At 37.3% G+C, this 21,658-nt stretch overlaps 1 protein-coding gene across 1 annotated transcript; it reads left to right on the plus strand.

The window, feature by feature from the left end:
* Positions 1-10,492: 10,492 nt before the first annotated feature.
* LOC114175223 lies at positions 10,493-12,485 on the plus strand. The gene is made up of 5 exons (XM_028059987.1): positions 10,493-10,986; positions 11,065-11,489; positions 11,652-11,818; positions 11,939-12,154; positions 12,336-12,485. Exons 1-5 carry the CDS (start codon positions 10,493-10,495, stop codon positions 12,483-12,485), a joined length of 1,452 nt encoding a protein of 483 aa, XP_027915788.1.
* Positions 12,486-21,658: the final 9,173 nt, after the last annotated feature.

Below are 21,658 nucleotides of genomic sequence, written 5' to 3' on the forward strand. Positions count from 1 at the left end.
GAGGAACACTTGAATGTTGTCCCCATGATCCTCAAACCATGCTTCAATTCTCCCATGGCTTTCATGATTTGGAGACCTTGGAGTAGGAGGAATGGAGTGCTCATCATCAGATTGGGTAGCTCTTTGGGAATGATGAGGCATGATGAGTGTTGGTGTAGCTGTTTCTAAGAGATGTATGATGCAAATGTAGCAACACAAGTGCAGTATTTATAATTCAACAAACTAATTTTCAGAAACAGTTGATTAAATGGTGCAAATTTTTCTAATTAATTCGTTTTATGTTACCCAAATCAATTTAATGCAGTCCAAAACAGTATCTCGTGCATTCATGATATTTTCAATGTGTTTTTATGAGAGAATCAATCAGTTCAGATCATGTGAGTTGCATGCACATTGGAATTGTACACAAGAATGCTTTTTGGTCAAATAATTTAGTAAAAGTAACACATGGCTGATGAAATGGGCAGTTAAGAGCATATAGTACCTGACAAAAAGATGCTTGCTTTGACTGAGTCAGCTTAACAATTCAATTCGTGAGTAAAAGAACAATTTAAGTGAAATCAACACGTTGAAAATAGAATCAGTCGACTAAAACAACATCAGTGCATCAGAGATTAAAAACAAAATCTGGTTAAGTGAAATCAACTGACTAATTTTGAAAATCAATCGATTAAAAATCGTGAAATTGAACTTCATTTTTCCAGATTTAGTTTTAATGAAATCAACATACTGAATTATGAAAACAGCAGATCAAAAATCATAGCAGATCAATTTTTCATCATCCAGTGGAAGTTTAAGTGAAATAAACATGTTGAAATACAGAAACAACAGATTGACAGATCATGAATTTTGCAAACAGAGGCAAATTTAAGTGAAATCAACACGTTGAAATGCAAAATCAACAAGTTGACTATGACAGTTTTTAACTTTTGCATACAACAGCAGATTTTTATGAAACCAATGCATTAGTACATAAGATTAACATGCTACAAACACATCAGACCACATTCTTGATGTCTAAGATGCCTAGTTCAATTATTAGCTTGTTAAATCTATTTCTAGCCAATGGTTTTGTAAACAAATCCGCCAATTGATTTTCAGTTTTAACAAACTTGATTTCACAATCTCCCTTTTGAACATGATCACGAATGAAATGATGCCTAATCTCTACATGCTTGGTTTTAGAATGTTGTATTGGATTCTTGGTTAAGTTGATTGCACTAGTATTATCACAATACAAAGGTACCTTGCTTAGCCTTACACCATAGTCCAAAAGTTGATGTTTCAACCATATGATTTGTGCACAACCATGTCCAACAGCAATATATTCAGCTTCAGCTATGGAAAGTGCCACACAAGCTTACTTTTTGCTATTCCGTGAGATTAGACTTGATCCAAGCAAATGGCAAGTACCACTTGTGCTTTTCCTATCCAGTTTGTACCCTATATAGTCTGAATCTGAAAAGCCACTAAGAGATATGTTAGAATCACATGGATACCATAAACCAACATTGGTTGTTCCTTTGAGGTACTTTAGAATCCTTTTTGCAGTCTTAAAGTGTGATTCCTTAGGATTTGCTTGAAATCTAGCACATAAGCATACTCCAAACTGAATGTCTGGCCTACTTGCTGTAAGATAGAGCAAAGACCCAATCAACCCTCTATATTTGGTTGAATCTACTGGTTGGCTAGCCTCATCTGCATCCATAAGGCAATTTGTTGCAATTGGAGTGACAACTTCCTTGCAATCCTCCATTTTGAACTTTTTCAACAAGTCAAAACAGTATTTTGATTGATTTAAAAATTTTCCATGCTTGAGTTGCTTGACTTGCAGCCCTAGAAAGTAGGCAAGCTCACCCATCATGGACATCTCAAACTCTCCTTGCATTGCTGCAACAAACTCTTCACACTATGTGTTATTATTTGAACCAAAGATGATATCATCAACATACACTTGAACAAGTATAACATCATTATCATGTTTTCTAATGAAGAGTGTTTTATCCACTGCACCTCTAGCATAACCTTTTGATAAGAGAAAATTGCTTAGCCTTTCATACCATTGCCTTGGTGCTTGTTTTAAACCATATAAGGCCTTTTTCAATTTGAAAACATGGTTAGGATAGAGATGATCCTCAAATCCAGGAGGTTGTGATACATACACTTCTTCAATTAGAAAACCATTCAAGAATGCACTTTTCACATCCATTTGATGCAATTTAAAGTTATACATGTAAGCATATGCTAAGAGTAATCTCACAGCTTCTAGCCTAGCTACATGTGCATAAGTTTCATCGAAATCAATGCCTTCTTCTTGATTATAACCTTTAGCAACTAGTCTAGCTTTGTTTCTTCCTATATTACCATCTTCATCCATTTTGTTTCTAAAAACCCATTTGGTTCCAATTATATTCATACCATAAGTTTTAGGCACTAGAAACCACACATCATTTCTTGTGAATTGATTGAGTTCATCTTGCATAGCCACAATCCAATTACTATCATTCAAAGCATCATTCACATTCTTAGGTTCAATTTGAGATACAAATGCAACATGTTCACAAAATACAATCCTACGTCTAGTAGATACTCCATGTTTGATATCACCTATGATGTTATCCTTTGATAAACCTCTAGGTTGGATCCAATCCTTGGGCAATTTGTTGTCTGCAGCTTTTTCAATCGACTGTTTTTCCTTTTCAGCCAACTGATTTCCTGCAGCAGTGGACTTTTCTATAGCAGAAATCTGCTCCTGTAGTATATCTTCCTCATCTGCATTCTTTGACACTTGATCTTGCAGTTTTGGGTTAGTTTCATCAAATACAACATGCATAGACTCTTGAACAGTCATCAATCTCTTATTATAGATTCTATATGCATGACTTTGTGTAGCATAGCCTAGAAAAACACCTTCATCCGCTTTTGCATCAAATTTACCAAGACTTTCTTTGCAATTATTTAAGATGAAGCACTTACATCCAAATACTTTTAGGTGACTTAAAACAGGCCTTCTCCCTTTGAAAAGCTCATAAGGGGTTTTCTTCAAAATTGGCCTAATCAATACTCTATTTAAGACATAGCAAGCAGTGTTGACTGCATCAACCCAAAAGTACTTAGATAGTGAGTTTTCATTCAACATAGTTCTAGCTAGCTCCTCAAGTGATCTATTTTTCCTCTCAACAACACCATTTTGTTGTGGTGTTCTTGGTGCAGAAAAATTATGGTTGATACCATGCTTTTCACAAAATGTTCAAACTTTTCATTTTGAAATTCCCCACCATGATCACTTCGAATAGACACTATCTTGGAACTTTTTTCATTTTCAAGCATCTTGGCAAGTCTTTTGAAAGCATGAAAAATGTCATTTTTGGCAGCTAAGAACAAAGTCCATGTGTACCTAGAGAAATCATCAACAATGATTAATGCATAAAGATTGCCACCAAGACTCATGGTTCGAGATGGACCAAATAGATCCATGTGAAGCATCTCTAAAGGTCCTTCAGTTGAAATAACATTTTTGGATTTAAAAGAGACCTTAGTTTGTTTTCCTTTTTGACATGCTTCACATACTCTATCCTTCTCAAACTTGAGTTTTGGTAGTCCTTCAACCAACTATTTTCTATTCAGCCGATTGAAATGCTGCATGTGTATGTGACAAAGTCTTCTATGCCATAACCAAGTATCATCCTCTTTTGTAAGCAAACAATGGATGCTAAATGATGCATGATGCAAGTCAAGTAGATATATATTATTGATTCTCTTGCCTATCAAAACAATACTGCCATGTGCATCATATATTAAACAACTATTTGCTTCAAACATGACTTTAAAGCCTTTATCACATAGTTGACTTATACTTATCAAATTGTGTTTGAGTCCTTCAACCAGCAGCACATTCTTGTTGTTGAAAGAGGATCCATTGCCTATGATTCCATTTCCAAGGATTCTTCCTTTGTTGTTGTCTCCATAGGTTACAAACCCTTCCTCCTTCAACTCTAACTTTGCAAATTTGGTTTTATCTCCTGTCATATGTCTTGAACAGCCACTATCAAGGTACCACAAATATTTCTTATCACCTTTCATGCCCTGTAAAACAGATTTGGATTATTTGGTACCCTTTGATAGGTTGGGTCCATCATGGTTATGCCTTTCTATATCCTTTTGGGATCCATTTCATAATCCCTTTAGGAACATCATATTTTCTAGCATGATAGTTCTTAATAGCATGACCTTTCTGCATACAATAGTTGCATGAAATGAATGGCATGTCACTTGGCATGCTTTTAGAAAATAAACTAGAGAACTTCTTGGTTTTCTTTTGAAAAGAAGGATTGAAACCAAGTCCAGCTTTGCCAAACACACAATTTTGTGAACCAATAACAGCCTCTAAGTTTGCTTCTCCTCTTGTGAACCTTGCACAGGTTTTTATAAGGTATTTCACTTGATTTTTCAAAACTGTGCAGTTTTCACAGGATCTTTCAGCTGACTGATTTCTAAAACAGTCGGTTGAATTACTGTAAATAATTTCCAAATGTTCAAAATCAGTTTTTAAATCAACTTTTTCTTTTTCCAGTTGACTAACTTTGTTTTCCAGCCAATTGTTTAAGCCTTTCAACCGATTGTTTAATGCAGAAATCTTGTTTGCTTCATTATGCAACTCTTCAAAATCATGCAACAATTGATTATAGTCATTTAAGTCTATAGAACTTACTTGGCTTGAGGAAGATGACTCATAACCAGCCATGAGACACAAGTTGGCTTCTTCACTCTCATCTTGTGAGGAGCTACTTGTTGTTGAATCATCATTGTCTTCCCATGCAATGTATGCACGTTTCTCCTTTGGCTTCTTCTCCTTTTTCCTATCAACACTCTTCTCCTTTTCTTTGTTAGCATTTGGACATTCAATATTGATATGTCCTTGTTTTCCACAGTTATAACATGTAAAATTAGAAGAGTTTGATTCATTGTGTTTGGAAGTATACCTCTTGGGATTACCTTTGATACCTTTCCTTTTGAGATACTTACCAAACCTCTTGACAAGGAGATTCAAGTTCTCACTTTCACTTGAATCAGCCACCTCATCCTCAATTTCCTCATTTTTCTTGGTGCTAGTCTTCAAGGCTATGTTCTTGACCTTTTTCTCACTTGACTCAAGCTCATTAAGCCTTTGCATCTTAATCTCATGCTCCCTAAGCTTACCAAACAATGCGGCTGTAGTCAAAGTGGATAGATCTCTTGTTTCTGAGATAGCTGTGACCTTTGGTTGCCAAGATCTATCAAGACACTTTAGCACCTTGATGTTTAACTCTTTCTTGTCAAATTCCTTACCCAAGCCTATGAGATGGTTGACTATGTGAGTGAATCTCTTTTGCACATCCGCTATGGATTCTCCTTGTTTCATCTTGAATAGCTCATATTCTTGAATCAAGGCATGCTTTCTAGCTCTCTTAACATCATTGGTTCCTTCATGAGTCACTTCAAGAACCTCCCACATTTCCTTGGCACTCTTGCATTGTGAAACACGAAAAAACTCATCCATGTTGAGAGATGAAGTGAGAATATTCTTTGCATTGCAATCATATTGGGCTCTCCTCCTTTCTTCCTCATTTCATTGAGTCCATGGCTTATTAACCTGCACATCATCAACAATATGTTTATGAGTATATGGTCCATTTATGATTGCATCCCATATCCCTTGATCTATTGACTCAATAAAGATTTTCATCCTAATTTTCCAAAATTGGTAATTAATGCCACTAAACATAGGGGGTCTATGAATTGAGGCACCTTCACCAAAGGGTAACTTGTTTTCAGCCATTTCAAGTAGTTCAAAACAGATTTAGGACCTTACTTGATCAAATTTCAAGTACCTTGCTCTGATACCAATTGTTAGTTTTGAAACGGTTGAAAAGCCAAGAAGGGGGGGAGGGGGTTGAATTGGCTAGTTAAAACTTTAGGCTATTTTTGCAAGCTAAAAACCTCCTTTAATTGAATCAAATAGATCACCAAGTTAGGATGCAAACAGTACTGAACTATACACTTTCAATCGATCAAAAACAGAGTTAACAGATTCATTTTACTAAACAAATTCTGTTCTGGTATAATCAATCGATTGAAACTGAAAAACAGTCGACTGAAATACTGGAAAAAATTCAGAAATATGAATTTGAATTTTAAACCAGAAACAATGCTCAAGAATGATCAAGATCAGTTCCAAATGATTATACAAACATGCTCAATGCTTCAGATGCTATGAAAACATGCAAGAACATGAAAAAGATGATTAAAGCACAAGTTCTTGAAACTTTAAAATGAAAATGCAAGAGAGGAAGGTTAGAGAAGAGAGGACACCACAAATTTTTATACTTGTTCACTCAAACCTGAGCTACATCCAGTTTGTCAAGGCAACCTGAGCTTGACTTTGCACTATTTCAAAACTTTTACAAAGAATCCACCCTTACACTTCCAAAATATGCAAAAACACCATAAAAGACTCTTGAATCACACAAGAGTCACACCAGCACAGCAAGAACCCTCTTGCAGACCTGGAAAACCACCAGGCACACACACAAAGCTTGAGAAAGATCAAACCTCAGTGGTAGCACAGCCTTGCCTACCACAAACCACTTTCTCCAAGCTTCAAACCAAACCAAAAGCTTCAAGAATTGATCCAAGATCAATCTTCAACAGCTGCAACACCTATGATCATGAAGGAGAGAGTTTCCACAAGTTTCGAGAACCAATTCGCGCTCTAAAATGATCAATAGACCTCTCTTTCAAAAATCACAACTTTTATAGTTAAACTGTTACGAAATTCAACAGGTTGATTTTCAAATCAATCGGTTGATTTCACTTAACTTAAGTGAAATCAGTCGATTAAAAACTAAATCAACTGATTGAATTGTTGTAGTTTAAGAGTACTGCAGCCAGCCTTTTAACTTGTTAAAAAGTCATTCAACAGATTAAAAGAGACATTTTAACCTGTTGAAAAACCATTCAACAGATTAAAAACCCAACAAAGACCAAACTACATCTAATTAATGCTTTAAGGTATACAACATGAATTACAAACTACAAGCACACTTTCTTAATGATGTAAGTACATGGAGAGCACACATTCCAGCCTTGATCACCATGGATATCATCAAATCTCCTTTCCTTCATCAATGTAGACTCCATTCCAATGTTTATGGCTTCAAGATAGTTCAAAAGAGCTTCATTCAATCTTCATCAAATCTTCAAGAAGCAAACCACCTTGGCTTCTCATGTCAACAATTACTCTATTGACCATGCTACTACTTTTGAACCAAGTTATAAACGTAAAATTATTGATCTTTAGCATTTTTGAATTGGTCACCTTTCTACTAATTGATTAATCATTTTGAAAACGTATTATTCTTATGTTTCTTCTAATAAGAATTACATTTGTGACACCTTTCTTTAAGTTCCCGCCCCCCCCCCCCCCCCCCACAAAAAAAAAAACTTCCTTTTCCTTGAGTAATGCACATGCCTTAAAACCTTTTCAATTTTTTGCACATTGATATTTGAGGCCCTTATCCTGCCACTTTTATGCATGGTCATAAATTTTGTCTCACAATTATGGATGATCGTACTCGCTATACTTGGTTGTTTCCTATGATTAATAAGTCTAAAACTCATAATCACATTATTAATTTCGTATCACTTATTGAAAAATGATTTAATTCATCTATCAAACTGATTAGAATTGATAATAATGTAGAATTTTCTATGACCCATGCTTTATTATTTCAGTCCAACTTCCCTGTGAGTTTTTTGTGCTTAGTTGTTTTATTTGCAACTTATTTGATTAATTGTATTCCTACACCCTTCCTTGATAAAGTGTCTCTATATGGAAAACTTTATGACATCTATTTGACGGGTCTTTGGTTGTTTATGCTATGCCAAAACTTTAATTGCAGACAGAAAAACACTAGATACTCATGTTGTTTGTAAGACTTGTGAAAATTAATTAATTAATTAATAAATGCGAGTAGAAAGAGCCTTTATGACATTAATTATTATTTTATTTGACGTGGAAAAGTACTAGCTCAAGTGGTTGAGAGTACTTTGGTTGTGTGAGAGGACTTGGGTTCAAATCCTATGTATACTAATTATGTGTGGTTGTTTTACTATTAATTTTTAATAATATGTATGAGTATGGAATTGATAATGTAAGCTTATACTGATTGGAGCGTATCACAAAATGTGAATTGGCATAGTGGTTGTGCTTTGGCTCTATGAGTGAAGGGTCATGGGTTCAAACTTGGTTGGGAAAGAAACTAGAACTTTATTTTTTTAAGTGTAGTTTTGGAAGGAATATGAGAGGGCAAAAGAAAACCTAGAAGGGGAAGCCAAGAGGGGCTGGAAAACATCCTATAATGACCCCTAAATGAGAATTAAACACACTAAAAAGGCCAATTTTTCGTTCTAGTTTGGACCAATATTAGCAGACCTATAAAAGGTAGAATCCGAGAGAAAGAAGGGTTTTCTTCACTTTGGTTTGTTCTGGCTTGGGAAGAGAGCGAAATTTGGAGAGTGAGAGGTTGAATTGGGGGTGCAAGGGCTGAAGCAAAAGCAATTGTGAATCGATGAATTTAGGGGTGCTAAATTTGTGTATTTCAATATTGTATGTTTATTGTGTTTTGCCCTCAATTGGTTTCTGTTTGATTGGGAAATTCGTGTGGTATGTGCTGTAGTCCAGAATTTGGTTGATTGAGATTGTGGGCAAAGTCATGCTATGCAGTTTTATGAATTAGATGAGGGTTTTGGGTACTGTTATTTTGGTTTATGGTTCACCACTGCGTCTTGAGTGTCCAATTGTGTTTGCACTGTGTTTTATGGCTTGATTGATGAATTAGAGATAAAGAATATGGATGTATTACGAATTGGCATTGGTTTTGGTGTCTTTGGTGCACGAGTAGTGGCGAAACTCTACAAGTTTCGCTCAAGCGACTCCTTCTCGCCTAGGCGAGAGTTGCAGGGGTCCATTCAACATTCAGAGTCGAGCAATTCGCTTAAGCGACCAAGGTTGGGTTTGGGCGACATATTGTCTCGCTTAGGCAAGATTGGCTCGCCTAAGCAAGGTCGCGATGGAATCTTGTACTGAGCGCGACTTCTCGTCCAGGCGAGAAGTTTTGAGTTCTGAGCTATGGACACTCTCGCTTAGGCGAGAGTGGCTCGCCTAAGCGAGTTACGATGTCGAATGGATGCATTTCTTGTTGAATCCTCGTCTAGGTGAGGTGTGTGTTATTTTGAGCGAAGGTGAAACTCGCCCGGGCGAATAGAGCTCGCCTAAGCGAGATAACGTGGGGAAGTCCTTGTTGTAAGCTCACTCAGGCGAGGTGGACTAGCTTAAGCGAGGCTGAGAGTTTAGCTTGGGCGAGGGGTCTGGCTTAAGCGAGTTTATGTGAATTGTTATGTTTGTATGTGCTTTATGTGCTGGTTTGGTTACTCTTTCCTAACTATAGGAAGTTATATGTATGCGTTTGTGGTGGTTGGGCTTGAAGGACTAAGTCGCATAGGGGTCTGGGATGTGCTTGATGGTTGGACGCATGATGGGCATGGAACTGGTTGAGTTCCCGTCGGCTGCTAATGGGCGAGGAGTCCTTAGTATGATGATTACAAGCATCGAGCCCACGATGGGCAAGGAACTGTTATGTTCCCGTCGGCTACTATTGGGCGAGGAGTCCATAGTATGGTGATTGCATGTGTGCCAGGGTCCAAGCCAAGAAGGATTGGATGATTTACTACATACGAGGAGTCTGTAGGGCAAGACTATGAGCAGGATAGGCTCATAGGGTTGGACCACAAATGGGTTAGTTTCGTGGAGCCCAGTAAAGTCCCAAGACCTAGTTCATGTATATGACTCATGAAGGACTTTGAGATCATGGTTGGCTAATTTGAAAATAATGGAATATTTAGTCATGTTATTTTGGGATGGGTGGCATATTTATTTCATGTATCTTTTTATATATTGTGCATAACTCACCCTATCTGTGTGTGTGTGGCGATGATCGGATAACTTGTTATCTGGGAGCAGATAATTTGACAGGTGAGCCAGGAGATGCCTAGAGACGAAGAGTAGGGGCTACTTGGGCTTTTGAAAGCATTTTTATTTTAAGATTTTGATGTAACTTTAATTATGCTGAACTTTGGTAATTTTGTATAAAATGATTGTGAACATTTGAATTATGTTACGGTTACAATTTTGTTTTAAATTTCCCGTGTTTTTGTGAAATGGTATCATATTAAATGAGGTATTTATTTTTATTTCTTATTTTATTTATTAAAATTAGTAATATTCCTTAGGGATGTTACAATTGGTATCAGAGCAAAAGTTTTGAAAATAGTTTTAAAATATTTTGGGGCTTTGGGGAGTGAGCTTACCGTTTGATGTTTGTGTGATTTAGTTGCATGTTGGTAAGAGATGAGTGACCTTGTTTAACTAAGTGAATTGGTTTTAACAGTTGTAATGTGGCGTAGTCAGGCTATGGTTGCTAACGGGAGGAGAAGAAGTAGTGGTGCTGATGACATCGCGGAGGCTATTCACCAGATGGTGGATGCGATGCAGACACCGGTAGCAGCGCAGCCTAGAACGTCGATTGCACTAGTTAGGGTGCCGACCGTGGAGGACTTCTTGTGCCACAAGCCAGCCGAGTTCACTAGCAAAGCCTCTCTTGATGAAGCGGAAGCATGGCTCCGCAAGTGTGAAAAGATATTCACTGTGTTGAACTACGCGGATGAGCAGAAACTTCTATTTGCCACCTACCTTCTGAATGATGATGCTAAGTACTGGTGGGTGGGGATGCAACAACAGATGCAGACCCGAGAGGAACAGATAGATTGGACCAACTTCAGGACGCGTTTCCTGGAGAAATACTTCCCAGACACGACTAAAGAAGACAGGGAAGCTGAGTTCCTTGCACTGCAGCAAGGGGATATGACAGTGCAGGAATATGTGAACAGGTTTGAGCACATGGCGAAGTATTACTTGCAAGCTATTTCTGAAGAATGGAGATGTTTAAAGTTTGAGCGATGACTCAGACATGAGCTGAAGAGGGTGGTAACACCTTTGAGAGAGAGAAGATTTCCAGTCTTGGTGGAACATGCCAAGAGTTCAGAGCACTTGGAGAAGGCCCCTAGTCCCATTGTGAGTAGACATCAGAAAAATGTCGCTGAAGCTAGGCAGATGAAAAAGCCTTATAGCCGACCACAGGCATCCCAAGGTCCAAATTGCTACCAGTGTGGCGGACTCCATTTGAAGAGAAATTGTCCTCAGCTGGCAGGTAGAGTAGGAGGGTCAGGCGACCGTCACAAGTGCTTTATATGCGATAAACCGGGACACTTCGCCAACAATTGCCTAAAAAAGAAGAATTTGGGTGTGAAGAAGCCAACAACATCGCCAACAGAGAGAGCTATAGCGGCTAACAGGGTCTTTGCTTTGACCTCCACAGAGGCTACTAAATTAGGTAACCTTATCCTCGAGCCATGTTTATTGTTGGGTTAGTTAGTCTTGGTGTTGTTTGATTCTGGAGCAACACATCCTTTCATTGCTAATGCGTGTGTGGGGAGATTGAATTTGGTGAAACGCGATTTGGGGTGTGAGTTTCTTGTTTCAAATCCCTCCTCAGGTCAAGTGGCTACCAGTTCAGTCTGCGTTGGGTGTTCAATGGAAGTGGCAAGTCGTAGATTCAAGGTGAACTTGGTGTGCTTGCCTTTAGAGGGACTGGATGTAATCTTGGGGATGGACTGGCTATCTAACAATCACATTATAATTGATTGTGGACGACGCAGTTTGGTATTCCCCAAAACATGAGGGATTGGAGTTAATCTCGGTTCAGAGAGCGCTAAATGAAATGGAAGCCGGAGCCACCTGTTTTATGATAGTGGCTCATGTAGAGAAGAATAACACCGCTAGAAGATCAATGTGATTCCAGTAGTGGAGGAGTATGCAAATGTGTTTCCAGATGAAATACCAAAGTTGCCACCGAGCAGGGATGTAGATTTCACCATCGATCTTATCCCAAGAGCTGGCCCAGTATCCATGGCGCCCTATAGAATGGCACCAGCGGAGTTGGCTGAGTTGAAGAAGCAAATAAAAGACTTGCTTGAGAAGAAGTTCACCCGGCCGAGCGTATCACCTTGGGGAGCATCGATACTCTTAGTAAAGAAAAAGGATGGCAGTTCGAGGTTGTGTGTTGAATAAGCTAACCATAAAGAATAAGTATCCACTGCCGAGGATAGACGATCTGCTGGATCAGTTGAGGGGAGCCCCAATGTTCTCTAAGATTGACTTGAGGTCTGGATATCATCAGATCTTAGTCAAACCGGAGGATGAGCAGAAGACAACGTTCTGGTCACGCTACGGGCATTACGAGTATGTAATGATGTCGTTCGGGGTGACAATTGCTCCTGCTATTTTCATGGACTACATGAACAGAATATTCCAACTGTACCTGGATTAGTTTGTTGTCGTGTTTATTGATGACATACTAATATACTCTGAGAGTCGGGGTGAACACGCAAAGCATCTGAGAGTGGTGCTGGGAATTCTCAGAGAGCATAAACTGTATAGGAAGCTGTCGAAGTGTGAGTTTTGGCTGGATGAGGTACAGTTCTTAGGCCATGTAATCTCAGCCCAAGGAATAGTGGTGGACCCAGCGAAGATTGAGACAGTGGTGAAGTGGGAGAGTGATGAGTGCGTATTTTTGCCCTCATTTAATGTTTAATTATAGGTATTTAATTGAATTTGTGTGCTTAAAGATTGATTTAATTGGGATTTCCTATAATTGGGTTTATTGAGCTTGAGATACAAAAAATGTTAAAATAGCTTTTTAGTTGCATAAATGTTCGTTGGATATTTTGAGGTGTGTTAGTGCAGCTGCAGCTAAGTTGAGCTCATGGAGGTGTGGAATATATTGATTAAAGCTTTATGACACCTTAAAGATAAATCCAAGAATAAGGAATTATCAAAAGCACAAAAATTCAAGCCAAGCATTGCATGAAGACGGCAAGAAAAACTTGAAAAAGTGAAGAAGTTTGGCTAAACCAAGAAGAGAGGAACAAAAAATTGGACCTTGCGGTTTTCTTTATCTTTATGATAGAGATAATTTGGGAAAAAGATATCTTTAGATATTTTATTTGATATTTTTAAATAATTATCTTATTTAATTATATCATAAAATATTAAAAGATATTAACTACCAAATCTTTTTAAATATGACAAGATCTTCTGGAATCTTTTTAGATCCACAACAAACAAATATATCTTGAAGATATTGGATTATTTAGAAGATAATTTGAGGAGATTGCAAAGGGTTGATTTGGAAAATTAATTCAAATATTAATTGGTGATAATTTATCATATATCTTTAAGTAATTAATTAATTTAATTATATTAGATATTGATATTATCAACCAACTATATTTGTCAAATAGTATATATCTCTCTAAATATTTTTAAATATTTATATTTATCTTTATTTTAAAGATATTTGAGAGATTTTAGCACCAGAAAAGCCCAGTCCAATTCCTATATAAAGAGACCAAGGGAGAAGCCGAAGACAAGCTCGGGACTTCGGAGTTTTGGAACCCTTAGGGGTGCCTAATTTCGTTTCCTTTCTCTCTCTTTTCTTCTCTCTATTATTCTTTTTGTATTCCATGGATTGCTAAACTCTTGGGTTGATTCCATTGTGGATTTTGAGGTTAGAATGAATTAATTTCTTTGTTCTTTTTATTATTGTTGAGGTTTTAATTCATCTATGTCTTTTATCTTTGAATCTCGTAAAAAGTAATGATTTTAAATCTATATGCATGTTGATCATATGAGTTCAAGAGTTTTAAATTTAATGAGACTTTACTTTGATTTTATTTAGAAACTTTCATGTGATTAAATGAGTTTTTACCAATAATTGAGACTTTACTTTGATTAAAGGTATTTACTCTAACGAAAATTAATTGAGACTTTACTTTGATTAATTAAGCTTTTTATTTGGTGAGGAGATAAAAGAATAGACATGATTAGGCATAGTAAATTTGATTGAGACTGTACTTTGGTTGAATTTACTATGGATAATCTAAAAGTTCTCACTTTTAATTGAGACTGTACTTTGGGTTAAAGTGAGAACGCCAACAAATTAATTGAGACTTTACATTGATTAATTTGCAAATCTACAACAATAATTAATTGAGCAATAATCTTTAGATAACCGATGATGAATCTATTTTGAAAAAGCAATGGAATCAATCTATTTTCTTTACTACTGTTTTTATTTTTTTTATCTTTTAAATTTATTTCTGTCTTTGTTTATCTTAATCCCCTATATTTTATTTTATTTTATTTTACTAACTCATTTGTATAGTTTTTATAAGAACTAATTGTTAAAAATCAATTCCGTGTTCGTTGGGAGACGACTTTGGGTTACTTTACCCTTACTATTTTGTTGACTACTTTCTTAACAATACTGAAGTTGTTATAGATAAGTAGTATTAATTTGATCGCGTCAACGACAGCGTTATCAAATTTGCGCTGTTGCCGGGGAACACGGTTAGAATTTTTGTCATTTTAGTTCTTATTTTCATTTTTATTCTTTCGATTTTATTTTTTATTTTTATTTTTATTTTTATTTTGTTTATCACTAACATTTTTTCTCAATTTTGGTTCTAACATTTTTTTTTATTTCTTTAGTTATTTATTTAGTTATTTTTTTCGGCATAATTTTTGTTTGAGGATTTTTGTGGGAAATTTATGAAACTAGTTGGGAAACACTTGGCTAAGGAAAGACAAGGTACTTAAGTTGTCCATTGTGACACACCTCTCTTTCCTGGAAGTCTACTCAACAAGCTTTCAATTTATTTCTTTTCAGAAAACCTCTTTCAAAAATGCAAAATAGTTTTTCATATGAAAATAATCAACAGTGTGATTTTCAAGTGAATTATGGTTACTATCCACAGCAACCACGCGACTCATATGATTATCAACAACAAATTGTCATACCTACTTCTGCACCTGATATAAGTGGGTTAACTTTACGACAATTTAATGATCTATATCCTAGATCATCTTTTTTGGGATATGAGCAACAACCATATTCTGAGTGTCCACCTCAGCAACCATATATTCCAAATAGTTTTCAGCAACAATATGTACCACCACAGCAATTTGAAGCAATGAATGGACCATCCTACAAAGAAGTTATGATACTAATGGGTGAAGTTATAGAGAAATTAGAGTCCATGGATGAAAGGTTGCGAGTTGATCAAAGATGCAGAAATATTGAGCAAGAGTGGTACGAAAATAAGCAAATATTGTCTGATATGTTGAGGGATGCAAGTAAGAACAACTTCATAGAATTACTTGTAACTGTTAATACGACCCCTCAACCCCATCAGAGATTTCCTGAAAATCCAGATTTTAATGTACTTCGTCATGAAATCAAAGATGTGCTTCTGAAGTTGGCCATCAGAGCTGAACAAATGTCTGAAGATTTGAGTCAGCTAATGATTGATGCAATGAGAAAGGTCACTTTGGAAGATATGATGAAAATGATGACTGAAATGATGAAGATGAATCAGACAGACCAGAAAGAGATGATGAATGCCGCCACACAAAGCTTGCAGAGTCAGTCTGAAAAATCAATAGCGGAATCACATCACATTGATATATCTACTGATGGATATAATGATTGTCATAGTAATATGTCTACTGATGGACATATTAAGGATGTTGCTGAAGTTGATGAAGAAATTGAAGATTCTCACACAAACATATCTATTGATGGATATGTTGACAATGCTCAAAGTGAATATAAAGTTGTACCCGTTGATGAGGATATGAGTACAAATGATCATTTTCAAGAGCAAAGTTGTGAGAACAATACAATAGAGGAACCAAGTGCAGTTGAAGAGAAAACAGTATCCAAAGATGTAACTGAAGCATCTACTATTGCAACTGACTTGGTTAATGATGAAGTAGTAGAGTCAACAACACCAGGTGAAAATTTTTGCTCAAAAGATGAGATTATGAGGATTACTGATGATCCGCTTAACCATCCGAATGCACCTGATGATGCTCAAGTTGAGTTGAAGCCACACACTCCACACATCAAGTTTGTTGATGTGAATGATGCAAATAAGTTTTCAGTGGTTATCTTTGTTGACATGGCTGCAGAAAAAGAAGAAAGGTTGCTACAACAGGTAAAAAGCTTAGATTCAAATTCTTTTGAAATCATTGTTGATAGAAAAGTTAATTTGCATGCTTGTTTATTTTTTGTTTCTGTTTTTAATTTTAAAAATATTAAAAAAATTTCAAAAATATGTGTTTTTGTTTTCTTTAATAAAATTGTACAAGCTGACTTGTACTTTATAAAATTAAAGAAAATAAATTTTGACATATGGCCAGATTGAGCCAATAGTAATAAATTTTTTTCGTTTCCTCCCCAAAATAAGTCCATGAAGGACATTTTTTTTTTATAAGTGTGGGGGAAACAAACTGTAGGCTCAATATGAGGTAGAGGCGCTGGATGGAATACCTGGTAAGGCTAATGTCGTAGCAGACGCTCTGAGTAGGAAGAGAGCTTGTAAGACCCGAGAAATTTAAATAATTAATTAAATAATTATTTAATAAATGCAAGTAGTATGAGCCTTTAAGTCATTTAATACGGATTGTTATGACGTGGAAAAGTACTAGCTCAAGTGGGTTAAAGTACTTAAAAGTGTGAGAGGACTTAGGTTCAAGTCCTATGTATGCCATTTCTGTGTTATTTAAATTATTATTATTTTTTATAATATGCCTGATCATGTTGAGTGATAATATAATCATAGAATTATATTAATCATTATGAAACATGAATTGGTTAAATGGTTGTGTATTGAGTTCGCACTAGCATGGTCATGGGTTCAAACTTTGGTAGAACCATTTTAAGCTTCCTTTTTGCCAAAATTTCTTGTGGCATGAAGGTGGAGGGGCATAGGAACCCTAGCTAGCCAAAGAGCAGCCAAAAGTGACTGAAAAACAACTCATAATGGAATTTGAATGGCAATTACATTCATTTTAATGTCATTTTCGTTTTTGGCCATTAACAACAATTAAGGACCATAATAAAAAGGCAAACTAAACAAATTGGAAGGGTTTTTGAGACTGGAAAATTATAGTGTTGTAAGGAACACGAATTCAGAGGAAACAAAGTGATTAGAAAGTAAGCAAAGGAGCTAAATTGGGTTGGAGCCAAGGGAGGAAATTGGTGATCAAGGAAGAACTCTAGAACCATCTATTTTAAGCGAAGAATCCAGGTTAGGGAAGTTTTCACGTTAGTCTTTTTTGTATGAACATGCTTTATATGGCTTGCGATATGAATTGGGTGCATTATTTTCATGCTGTTATTGGTTTTCTGGATTTCTGGAAATTTTCCAGAAACCGCCTGGCGGGCTGTTCATAGCCGCCAGGCGGTGCATGTTTTTTCTGCCATTTGTGGGTTTCTAAAGAGAAACCGCCTGGCGGTGAACTCCCAACCGCCAGGCGACGCGTGTTGGAAAGCCCAGTTTCTAGGTTCTGGTTGAGTTGCCCAGCGGTGATGTATACCCGCCAAGCGGGGCGAGGTATATTGGGCAATTTCTATATTTTTCTGGGTTCTAGGGAAAATTTGATCGAGGGGAAAGATAAATGAACCTGTTAAAATGATGTTGTGATGGTAAATAATATACGAATCTACTTAATTGACGGCAAGATTGGATGGAATAGTGGGAGATACCGTATAGGGCTGAACATTTGGGGTTCTTGTTTTAATGATAATTGGTAGCTGATAATACTGGAAAAGGGAGAACGAGAGTGCTAAGAAAAAGGGGATCGTATGATAAGGAAGATGAAAAAGTTTAGGATCAGGATGGGGGAGTAGGTGTTGAGTTCGTAGGCACGCTGATACTAGGGTTCATACCCAGTTTTACGTGAACCGCCTGGTGGCACGGGGTCTGCCGTTAGGCGCCATAGCAGAATTAGTAGGGGCACTGGATTGGAGAAGAATAGTGAAGCCTGGAAATCCTGGGGAGCATTCAGGTACCTATTGTGTGATGGTATAACATATAGGTAATTGGCATGGTGAAGGGATGGCTATGTTAAGGAAAGAGAGTTGATAAAATAAGTTGGGAAGGCTATGATGGGTTAGAAACCTGGTAACTTTAAGGATGGCAAAGCTAAAGTATAAATTGGTTAATTAAATTGGATAGGTTATGTTTGGGTCCAAGTAGTAGTCGGAACAGTGGATGAAAGCAATTGGAATAATTGGATGAGTGGGGAATGTAGAGTATTAGAGTAATAGTAAAGAGAAGCTTAATTACAGAACTGTCATGGTTGAAGAAAGTGGGTAATGCTGCCAAAAGCAGGTAAGAGGTGGGCTCTTGCTGGGTTTTGATGAGCAGGCAAGGGTTGTTGTTTGTGAGTCTTAGAGTAGGCAACGCTTTTACCGGGTTTTGGTGAGCAGGTAAGGGTGATACTCTTGCTTGGTTTTGATGAGCAGGCAAGAGTTGTTGCTTATGGGTCTTAGTAGAAGCAATGCTCTTACTGGGTTTTGGTGAGCAGGTAAGAGTGGTACTCTTACTGGGTTTTGGTGAGCAGGCAAGGGTAGTTGCTTATAAGACCTAAGGAAAGTAATGCCCTTACCGGGTTTGGCGAGCAGGTAAGGGGTATTACTTGTCTTTCCCGATGTGTTGGTGCGCACGAAAGGAACTTGTGAACTGGAAGTATTAAGAACAGAAAATGTCTTGGTAGAGTGATGAGGGTGCACACTCATGACTATATCTGAGATAGTTTCCTTTCTTAATTCTAAAGGTTTTGGGTAAAAGAGAGAAAAGTGATAGGTGGAGTTGTCTCCTATTTTATTTTATTTTTTTGTTATGTTGGCGTTTTTGTGATATGTGTATGTTATCTGTAGTGGCTGACTATAGAATCCAGGTCAAAAGAAAAAAAAATTGATTTGTTGTTTTTGCAAAGGTCGGGTAGGGCCTTTGAGAAAATCTCTTGATCGAAGATTCGAGTACGCATAAGGATATCGGTAGACAAGGAAAGCTAAGTTGGTTTGATGAGCCTAAGCAGCGACGTTAGAACCCAGAAGCAACGCGTTAGGCAAGGGGATCTTCAAGAATGAGTTCTTGGGACTAATACCACAATGTTAAGGACATAATGTTAAGGACTCAATGTAAACACCAGAAGGATTGGGAGTTGGCGATTATTAGACTAAGTTGTTGTAGCAGACCATGGAGAAATCTCGTTTAATCCAAGATTAGATGAATGCGCCACAGAGCAGACAAAAGTCGTATGCAAATATGAGGAGAAGGCCGTGGAAGTTTTAGGCTGGAGAGAATGCGATTCTCAGGAAGAACGATCAAACTAAGGAAGTAGACTCGGAAATTCATTGGACCTTAGTAGACAACATGGAAGATAGGTCCAACAGCCTATGAGATCGTTTTACCACCGCACTTGGCAAACTTGTATATGGGATTTACAATTAAGGAAGTACATTGCAAGCCTTACACTTGTGTAAGAGGAGGACGACGTTCAGGTACGTGAGGATCAATTAGTGGGAGTTGGATCAATAAGAATCTTGGATTCTCAAGTAGAGTCACTCAGAGGGAAGGAAATTCAAATTGTGAAAGTCCTTTGGGACGAAGCAACCCAAGGGATGACTTGAGTGATGGAAGACCTCACGAGGCAATCCTATCCACACTTGTTTCCTGGTAAGTCCAATTTTCGAGGACGAAAATCCTTTAAGGTGGGGGGAATGTAAGACCTGAAAAATTTAAATAATTAATTAAATAATTATTTAATAAATGCGGGTAGTATGAGCCTTTAAGGCATTTAATGCGGATTGCTATAACGTGGAAAAGTACTAGCTTAAGTGGGTTAAAGTACTTAAATGTGTGAGAGGACTTGGGTTCAAGTCTTATGTATGTCATTTGTGTGTTATTTAAATTATTATTATTTTTGATAATATGCTTGATCATGTTGAGTAATAATATAATCATAGAATTATATTAATCATCACGAAACATGAATTGGTTAAATGGTTATGTATTGAGTTGGCACTAGCATGGTCATGGGTTCAAACCTTGGTAGAACCATTTTTAGCTTCCTGGTGAAGGGGCATAGGAACCCTAGCTAGCAAAAAGTGACTGAAAAACAACTCATAATGGAATTTGAATGGCAATTACATTCATTTTAATGTCATTTTCGTTTTTGGACATTAACCACAATTAAGGACCATAATAAAAAGGCAAACTAAACCAATTGGAAGGGTTTTTGAGATTGGAAAATTAGAGTGTTGTAAGGAACACGAATTCAGAGGAAACAAAGTGATTAGAGAGTAAGCAAAGGAGCTAAATTGGGTTGGAGCCAAGGGAGGAAATTGGTGATCAAGGAAGAACTCTAGAACCATCTATTTTAAGCGAAGAATCCAGGTTAGGGGAGCTGAACCATGTCCTATATGAGTTTTTATGCGTAATTGTATGATTATAGAATGTGTATGTTGGTTTTTATTAAAAATGCATTGAAATCTGAATTTCTGGAATTTTTTCCAGAAACCGCCTAGCGGGCTGCTCATAGTCGTCGGGCTGCACATGCCAGTTTAGTATGTTTCTGGGTTCCCTGAGGAACCGCCTGGCGGTGAATCTCTGTACCACCAGGCGCCACGAACCTGCAACCCAGTTTTTGGGTTTTGTGATGAACTGCCTGGCGGTGATGAACACCCGCCAAGCGACGTGAACCTGTTAATTTGATTTTGATATTTTTACGTGTGCTTGAGTGATTCTGATTAAGGAAATGGGAAGTCCTTATTGGTTTTGAGTGTTTGGGCATCATACATAATTGAATTACATGTGAGTGATGGTCAAATTGGACGAAAATTGAATTAAATGAAATAATGTAACGAGTTTTCATATAGTGGGAGCCATAGGAACGAACCATGATCTTAAACCTGTCAGTGTAGCCTTTGAATTGAAAAATCAATGGAAAACAAAGTAGTTGGGGATTGGTTAAAGCTCGCAGGTGTAGAGAAGAAGGTTGGGGTTCCTGGAACAACAGGAACCGCCTGGCGGCACATTGGTTACTCCAGGCTCCATATCAGAGATGTGAGGGGTGCTCTGGTTCACGAAAAACGCTGTTTTTCGTACTTTTCGCAGAACAGGGACCGCCCGGCGGTAGTACAGTTCCGCCAGGCGCCACCTTCCACTTCTGGGCGCTAGGCGCCACCACTTTTTTCTGGTTTGCGCAGTTTTTGTAAAACTGCATTTCCCAGTTCGTTAACTGTCTGATTTAGGTGAAATTTTGATAGGTGGTCCATAACATGTGGTTCTTAATTTTGAACGGTGGAGATTGGATTTGGAGGTCAGTAGCTAGAGATATACATTACTTAATATTGATGATTTTGGAGTTTGTAAAATACATGAATAAGCTCTTGGTAAGTTCAAGTAACTTCTAATGAAGCATGATTGAGTTATGTGGTAAGTCATTATCAATTTGAATGTTCCTTTGGGTTAGTCACATGTGGAGAATTGGTTTGGTGAAGGCATGGGTGTCAATATTAAATTGCATTGGTGCATAAGATCATGTGCTTAAAATTGTTAGAGTGCTACTCCTTATATTTTGTTTGAG

Source organism: Vigna unguiculata, chromosome 3, assembly GCF_004118075.2.
Source record: "Vigna unguiculata cultivar IT97K-499-35 chromosome 3, ASM411807v1, whole genome shotgun sequence".
Lineage (NCBI taxonomy): Eukaryota > Viridiplantae > Streptophyta > Magnoliopsida > Fabales > Fabaceae > Vigna > Vigna unguiculata.

Bases quoted from the DNA above. Each gene is read 5' to 3' on its own strand.
- LOC114175223 (XM_028059987.1), top strand. From the start codon at position 10,493: ATGTGGCGTAGTCAGGCTATGGTTGCTAACGGGAGGAGAAGAAGTAGT. The intron at 10,987-11,064 runs GTTTGAGCACAT...GCGATGACTCAG, and splicing joins GTGCAGGAATATGTGAACAG to ACATGAGCTGAAGAGGGTGG. The intron at 11,490-11,651 runs GTAACCTTATCC...ATCCCTCCTCAG, and splicing joins CACAGAGGCTACTAAATTAG to GTCAAGTGGCTACCAGTTCA.